The sequence below is a fragment of the Triticum aestivum genome, chromosome 2D (assembly GCF_018294505.1).
Source record: "Triticum aestivum cultivar Chinese Spring chromosome 2D, IWGSC CS RefSeq v2.1, whole genome shotgun sequence".
Taxonomy (NCBI): Eukaryota; Viridiplantae; Streptophyta; class Magnoliopsida; order Poales; family Poaceae; genus Triticum; species Triticum aestivum.
The window spans coordinates 469,098,306-469,107,070 of NC_057799.1; the positions used below are offsets into that span (position 1 = coordinate 469,098,306).

At 48.4% G+C, this 8,765-nt stretch overlaps 1 protein-coding gene across 1 annotated transcript; it reads right to left on the bottom strand.

Annotated features, from left to right (window-relative positions):
- Positions 1–4,944: 4,944 nt before the first annotated feature.
- Positions 4,945–8,409, bottom strand: LOC123055844 (putative nitric oxide synthase). Its single transcript, XM_044479682.1, has 4 exons — positions 7,930–8,409; positions 7,007–7,667; positions 6,742–6,912; positions 4,945–5,258 (listed from the first exon to the last, which is right to left on the bottom strand). The coding sequence occupies exons 1-2, from the start codon at positions 8,407–8,409 to the stop codon at positions 7,587–7,589; spliced, it is 561 nt and encodes a 186-aa protein (XP_044335617.1). The 3' UTR covers positions 4,945–5,258; positions 6,742–6,912; positions 7,007–7,586.
- Positions 8,410–8,765: the final 356 nt, after the last annotated feature.

An 8,765-nucleotide genomic window follows, 5' to 3' on the forward strand; every position in this document is an offset into this window, starting at 1 on the left:
CGAACAACATGTACTTGGCTCCGTATATGTAAGTTGTATGTCTTCAATGACTACTGCTTGTACATAATGTGCCTTTGCTCACTGTTCAGGTTACATGATGAATGACTCCATACACTTGCTCCACCCCTTGCTAAACTACCCCTGTTGCATTCAAGAAGGATGGTTAGACCGACTCGGCCGTGGTGGCGACGATCCACCACCGCCTGAATACATGGCCGGAATGATACATCAGTTGAGTTGAATCGCCAGTTCATGAAAGGAGTCATGGCTCAATTCCCGCGTCCCAATATGAATCAGCAACCAGCCCCAGTGACACTTCAAGACTTTGCGTGTCTCAACCCTGTCATCTACCGAAGCTCAACTCAGCCCCTTGATGCTGATAACTGGCTCGTGACATGACTTTCGAGTTGGAGTCTGCTGATGTAGCCCTACCAACTATGTCACTTTCGCGGCTTATTACCTGAAAGTTCTCGCTGCTAAATGGTGGGACAGCCACAGTCGTTCCTTACCTGTTGGAACCGTCATCACTTGGTCGGAATTCCAAGCTGCATTCCGCGGGCCAATGTCGAACCACCATGGTTAGTCACAACGTCCCCGTTGAACTTGAAAGGTTGGAATTCCATGTTTCCCCCATTTTTTTGAAGTCATCCCATATTGACCTCATTCTCGGCATGGAATGGTTGAAGACACATACCGCTTCTATCATTTGCGCCACTAAAACCATCCATCTACTACATCCTTCAAGTGAGATAGCACTACAAAAAAAGACACATCCGTGACATTTTGGGATGAACGATTTTTTTTCCTGTCATGCTTATGACACTTCTATGACGATAATTGTGACAAAACTCGGTATCATCATAGATGTGGTGGGCTCCTACTTCTATGACAAAAAATCATGACAGAAAATGGGCTTTTCGTCCTGGGCAGGCCGGAGACGTAGCTGCATGACATTCTTTGGGCCGTCCATGACGGAAAAACCGTGGTAGAAGCGAGGGCGAGGAAAATATCGGGGAGTTCCCGGTTACGGTGGGTGGTCGGGGGCCGAGCGATGCGCGTTTCTCTCGTACGTACTCATGTGTGTGCGAGACATTGGGCTCTAACTGAACCCGAGCGATTGCACTGCAGGCTATGCGTTACTGAACCTGAGCGATCGATCGATCCCTTGCTGTTAACTGAACCCGAGTGATTCCTTCGCTACTGCTGCTAACTGAAGCCGATCGATGCTGCCTCTGGATGAACAGTGAGCGTTGTTGGGGGGTTTGGATGAACAGTTCCCGGTGGGGGGTTGGATGAACAGGACCCCGTGGTAGTAGAGGCCGTTGCCGCTGGATGAACAAGACCCCGATTGATCGAGCCGGTGGAGGGGTGGATGAACAAGACCTCGTGGAGGTGTGGATGAACAGGACGACCCTGTGGAGGGCAGGTTGAGCAGTAGCCGGTGGAGGGCTGGATGAACAGTAGCCCGTGGAGGGGTGGTTGAACAGGACCCCGTGGAGAGGGCTGGTCGAACAGTAGCCGGTGGAGGAGCGCGCGGTGGAGGCTGGATGAACAGGAGCCCGTGGATGAACAGTCGCAGGTGGAGGCTGGAGGAGGTCGACAGTGGATGAACAGTAGCCCGTGGAGGCTGGAGGAGGTCGACGGTGGAGATGAACAGTATCCCGTGGAGTCCCGTTTTGTGGTACGCCACACCCCTCCCGATGAATAGGACCCCATTTCGACCGTAGCCCTCCAACACAAGTCCGTTTCCTCCGTTTTGCGGTACGCCACACCCCTCCCGATCAACAGGACCCCGTTTCGACCGTAGGAGGTCCAAGAGAAGTCCGTTTCCTCCGTTTTGCGGTACGTCAGACCCCTCCCGATGAACAAGATCCCATTTCGACCGTGGCCGGTTGAACACAAGGCCGTTTCCTCCGTTCCGCGGTACGCCAGGTCTCGTTTCCATCGGCTGTTCCGTCCAAGCCGGTAGGCTCCCGATGAACAGCATGCGTTCCGTTGCCTCCCGATGAACACGACGCATTCTGTTGCCTCCCCATGAACACGACGCCGAAGCAATTTCTCCGTTCCGACACAGCCATGTACACGAGCCCTGGCCGTACGTATGAGCGAGTAGGTGTTTGAGACCCCGCCCGTATGTACATACGTGACCATATTTTCTTTCTTGCACCCTGGCCGCTGTACGTACGTGTACATGCTACGTGCACGCCTCTACTACAACACGTGCGCGCCTCTACATCGACCAGTATGTACGTACACGTTCGCGACCAGAATGACAACACTACATACGCTTCGACCAGGTGGGTCCCGACTGTCAGGCACTTCCTTGCGTGCGAAGATGTAGCTAGTGGGTCCCAACAGTCAGGGGGCGAATCAATTTTTTTGCCCGTAATATGGACGCACTTCCTTGCATGCGAAGATGTAGCTGGTGGGTCCCAGCAGTCAGGGGGGAAACGTTTTTTTTCACGAAATACGGTGGCCCGTCCGGTGGGTCCCTGCTGTCAGGTGGAGGAATCATTATTTTTCGCGCAATAAGGAGGCACTTCCTTGCTGCGGCCGTGGACCCAGCTGTCAGCCTCTCCACGTACAGTACTCTTCCGATGGAAGTCGGTGGTTGACCACATTGACCATGCCGCGTCGAGAGCACCAAGGCGATGGACGACGGCGAGGCCTAGGAAGGGGGCGACGCGGAGTCCGGGAAGACGCGACAGTGGATGCCCACGCGGAGAGGAGTATGAGGGTTCACTGGTTCGGCTGCGGTGTGAGGCTGCCGTTGCCGCAGGGCCTGACCAGCGGTGGGAGTAGTAGGGGGCGGTGAGGCCTCCGCGGCAGCACAGCCGACCACGGGAGGCAGGAGCAGGCGGCACGACCGGCGCTGCTTTGGGCGGCTGGAGCAAGAAGACCAGAGGTTGAAGAAGCACTACGGCCGTTGGATGGACATCATACGGTCACTGGAGCTAGAATCGTTCATATTGACTAAGTTGACAAAGCCCTCCGTCCCCGTCAACTTAGTAGGCCCACATGTCAGCCTCCCACTATGCTGGGTCCCACCTAGCAGGGGGAGTATTCATTTTTGTGCGTAATAAGGAGGCACTTCCTTGCGTGCGAAGATATAGCTAGTGGGTCCGACCTGTCAGCGCGGGGAACATTTTTTTTCGCAAAATATAAAGGCCCTTCCGGTAGGTCCCAGATGTCAGGTGGAGGAATCATTATTTTGTGCATAATAAGGAGGCATTTCCTTGTGTGCGGCCATGGACCCAGCTATCAGCCTCTGCACGTACAGTCCACGTCTGATGGATGTCGTTCGTTGACCATGTTGACCACGGCGCACCGAGAGCACCAGGGCGGTGGACGACGGCGAGGCCTAGGAAGGGACGACACGGAGCCGGGGAAGACTCGGCAGTGGTTGCCCATGCGGTGGGGGTACGAGGGTTTACTGGTCCGGCTGCCGTCGCTAGAAAATAACAGGAGGTGTGGGTGAGTAGAGGAATGGTCTGGCCAGCAATGGAGTAGGGTGGGGCGGTGCGGCCTGTGCGGCAGCACCGCCGGCCACGGGAGGTGGGAGCAGGCAGTCCCACCGGCACTGGTTTGGGCGGCTGGAGCAAGAAGATCAGATATTGAAGAAGCAGCACGGCCGTTGGATTAACATCCAACGGTCACTGCTGCTAGAATCGTTTGTGGACTAAGTTGACAAAGCCTTTCGTACACGTCAACCTAGTAGACCAACAAGTCAGCCTCCAAATCTGTCCCAAACAACATACAACCCGAAATTTCTAGCTAGATTCAAATTAATTTAAAAACTAAACATACCTTAATTTAAATCCAATGAAATTTTACCCGCACAAAAACAATGAAATTTAAAATATCAAAATCCGAAAGAAAAAAGTATTTTGGAACTAATTACCTATTTGCTGTATTATTTCATTTTATAGCCCATTTAATATTACTTATAGCCCATTTCTTATTACTTATAGCCCATTTTCTGGGCAAAATGCATCCCTCCTCGTCTTGAAAGATTTCCGGCCCAGCAGGACGTAGAAAAGCAAGTAGGCCTACGTTGGTTATTCTGCAAAAAACAAAATAGCTGGGCTAGCCATTTTTAGAAAGAAAAAAAAAACAAACTGGGCTGGTCATGTGCTAGATGGGCCACAGCTCCCGAACAACCCAGTTGATACCCTTTTTCGTCCGAAAAAACAAAATTACTGCGCGCGCTGCTGGGTCCCTACTGTCATCCTCACCATGTACAATCATCTCCTTATTCCTCTCGGTTGTTGACCATGTTGACAACACCGGAGGGCGGCGCCGCGGCAAGCGAACCAAGGCGGAGGACGATGGTGAGGCCTCAGACGGGAACGAACAGGAGCCGGGGAAGATGCGCAGAGTTTTAGGGTGCGATGTGGCCACGATGCGTGCGCGGCAGCACAGCCAGCCGTGGGAGGCACTGGTTTGGCTTTGGCGGCTGGAGGAAGAAGAGACTGAAGAAACACGATAGACGTTGAATGTCAATCCAACGGTCAAGGTTGGCACAATCGTTTGTTGACTAAGCTAACACCAACTAGCATACTTTTATATATAGGAAGAAAAGAAAAACTGGCCTCATTTGCCTGATAACATTCCCGAAACTGCGACCGTTCGATCTTGCGTCGCAACTAAAACTGCGAGGAAAATGCGTTCGTCTGCCGTCCTCCTCACTACTAGGAAAAAGGCTACTAGTAGCGCGGGTAAATTGGCTACTAGTAGCGTGGGTGCCCGCGCTACTAGTATCGCGCTACAGCTAAAAGTAGCGCGTATGCCACCCACGCTACTACTATTTCGCACCCACGCTACTACTAATGAAATAGTAGTAGCGCGTCTATAGTACCACACGCTACTAGTATCCTAAATACTAGTAGCGCTGCGTTTTCCCCCTACGCTACTACTAACAAATTAGGAATTAAAAAAATAAAATCCATGAATTCCATTTTATGCATACAATTCAAACAACTAAAACAAGCCCAGATTTGTAATAAACCAGTAGCATTACACATCATTACAAATCGAAGATTCATAGTAAACCAGGAGCATTAGAGCATATCCATACATCTACACTTATTGCCTAGTCACTTATTCCCAGCTAGTGCAAACACAAATGAAAGCAAACAAAAATGCATAAAAACACCAAACAGTGGCATTCTATCCCTCCAAATGATTTGCTCCCTCTCCATCCTTGCAATCATCTTCTTCTCCCTTATGTGCTTCTCCCATTTATGAATCCAAGATTTCTGTAAAGAGCAAAGAACAAATTAAATTAAATTTCAGTAGACATATATTTCCTTGCATGTTGTGTTGTAGAGTAGCTACGGGAATAAATATACAAAAACAAAAAAGTGAGTGATTTCTATTAACTAGTCGCCAACCCGTGCATTCGCACGGCCTAGTTGCCTAATATTACATTAGGTCTATATTGCTAACATATAATTATGAGTTGTGTACAACTATATCAGGATGGTACCATCTAATCATACTAAAGGACTTGAGCAACAGGGATTGACAGGAGAGTGTGTATCCACAAATGTGTTAGTCGGACGGAGTTAATCACATTAAATTATAAGCCAACACACGAAAATAATATGTACTGAGATAACTTGATATCATTTCTTGTTATGGTTATATTATACTGTATATATAGAGGTAAGTGATTAAACTTAGCCGCAAAAAAAGAGGGAAATGATTAAAATCATTCGAGAAATATGCAAAGTCGACTAACATGTTGCTTACTTTCTTTGGTATATTCATATCCGTATATGCTTCAACTATCTCAAGAAGTTATGCGTATATCAATGATAGTACCCAATGAAAATATTAAACTATATTAACTATGGCATGCTAAAATAATTCTGTTTACCTCAATGATAAAAATTCTTACGCTCACATACTATATTATTCTATTAAAATCACAAAGTAGAATATTCCCATATACTTGATATTCTTGACAGTTCGTATATATTTTAAACTAACTAAGTACCTTTTTAAAAGAAAATAATCATGACTCTTTTCTTTTATCATCAGGTAACAGTAAGGAAAAAATGCATTGGAATTTAAAAAACGACATAACTTAATACATTTGGAATTTGTAGAACGCCATGACTTGAAGAGAGCCTTTGTTTAAAATCATACCAAATAATCTTAATAACGGATTTGTATTGGACTTTATAGATGTACCACATCAATGACGGTCTAGGTGAATTTTTGTACTGCCTTGTTTACACGCGACTGCATGACACACTTCTGTGTTATTACAGAGCTAACAGGCCCGGATGAGGGCTATGTTCTTCTCCTTTTTATAGACTCGAATTCTTGGTTCTTGGTTAAACCGGAAACAATAAGAGAGCTTGGTAGTTCTCATCATGAATTTTGCATAGAAGCCCATAAGATTATTTTAAATTAAAGTCTTGAATAACTGATGATAATAGCCTTGTACGTACAACTACAGATTGTCATAGGCATGCAGTTTTTAGAGAACAGTTCCAATCAGAGAAATCATCTACTTACATTTTTTTATTTTGTACAGAGATAAGCATACATAGAAACATGGAATATTTATTTCTCTATTTAACATTAAATACTGGGTGCCATCACACATATATCCTGGAGGAGTTGAGAAATTAAGTATATACTGGAAATACATGGATTAGTTGCACATATGAGTGTTGTCTTAATTAAGTATTGATGTGGTAATTATGAGTAGAATAAGGGCAAGCATACCACACCGCTGAAGGCAAATGCATCTCCATATGCTTAGCAACATCCAATGTAAAACTGCTAATTACATGTCATGGACACATGGGTAGCCTTGACCCTTTGTACACGACGCGGCCACAATGATGATTCATTGCCTCCGTTGGTGGACTGGATTTGGAGGATTTTCGTGTCAACCTGCATAACCGGAGGGAGAAGCTTTGGTTAGACCTGAAACTGAAATCATTAAGACAGCTTGTAAGCTCCAATCAAATCCAGAACACAGCTACACCTTGCTTCTGATGGATGAACCCATCGTCTCATACATGCCACACCTGCACGTGTTCACTGCAGGCTCTTGTATTACAAATCCAAGAAACAAAAGCAATGCTTTGAACTATAATGATCTGATCACTCAAGCAGGTAAAGAAATTAGAAATGAGTAGCAATATGTATAGCATTAACATCAAAGATGGAAGTACCTCAATTACGTTATGAACATGGGTTACTTGATGTCAAGAGAGACCACAGCCAAAGCTTCACTGAAGAAAGGTGGTACTCTGAAGAACGGAAGCACATCGTGGCTGAGTTAAGTTCAGTTAGTGGATGGCCCAGATGGGATAAGTGAAGACCCGATGGTAGCGTTGCAAAAATAGAGGAGGGGCTACTCTGTTTCGGGCAACAACAATGCCTTTTAGTTTAGTATTTTCAGGTACGTGACAGGACAAGATAGGTACTTAGTGGTGAGTGCCACGGTGAAGTTGAAGCTTTCTTTCTTTAGGGAAATGTTAGAGTCACATTAGTACATTACAGAGAGAAACAAAAACGCCAAGTAGTACTAGAACTATGAAAGCCACTCTTACCTTACTTGGTCATTTTGTCAAACACCTTCCGTGCGACAGCAGCTTGCACCGCCTGCATAGCACGGTCTTCAGTTGGTTGTGCCTCTTCTTCTGCTCACACAGGATACAAACAAGACAATGTTGTCATGTCCAGCAATCATACAGTCAAGATAAACACATCGTCACTTTAGAATTTCATTTCCTAGTGCAGACACTACATCAGCCATCAGGTGTGATTTGGCATCGAATTTTCACTGCCGACAGCGACGACGGGCGAAAGGAAACACACTGTGTCATGTTAGTCCATGCTCTGATAAGCCGATGAACACACTGAAAATGGCAGCGAGCTGAGCCCGTGTATGCGCGTGCTTACCAGGTCGTAGGTGGCGGGCTCGACGTGGCCGGGGGACCCCTCCTCGCCGGTATGCAGCGGGGCACCGCAGCCATAGCAGCAGGCGACCCCGGAGGGCATCTTCTTGGCCAGGGCCCTCCGCTTCTCCTTGCGGCGGCGGCGCCTCTCGGCGTCCTCCTCCGGCGTGCGCGTGCGGGCGCCCGCCGCGGCCGCGGCCGCGAGCTGCCGTCCCAGGTACACGTCGCCCCGCATCGGCACCGTGGGGCCGACCCCGTCCGCCGGAGGAGACAGCGAGGGGGACGGGGCGCTGGGGGAGGCGTCGCGCGCGCGGGTGGAGAGGGAGAGGGAGGTGGTGGCGGTGGCGGACGGGTGGTGCTTGGTGGGGACGGCGGGCGGCGGCGCCGAGGACTTGGGAAAACGGAGAGGAAGAGCGGGCGGAGTGGTCAGGCTAGGCGGAGGGGAATTTGGGCTTTGGCCTCCACGAGCTATGTGTGTATACATGCGTTCGTGGTTCTATAGTAGTAGCGCTGGGTTTATACCCCACGCTGCTACTGCGGCCTATCGCGGGAGGCACGATGGGGACTACATAGTAGTAGCATGGGGTTTATACACCCCGCTACTACTATCAACTTAGCGTGGGTTTATACCCCGCGCTATTACTACTGCTTGTCCCGGTGGGCACGGTGGAAACCACTTAGTAGTAGTGTGGGTTTATACCCCGCGCTACTACTATCAACTTAGTAGTAGTGTGGGTTTATAACACGCGCTACTACTAAGTAGTAGCGCGGGGTTTATACCCCTCGCTATTCCTAGGCATCTGTCTATAAGGTATTTCCTAGTAGTGCCTCCCAGGGAAC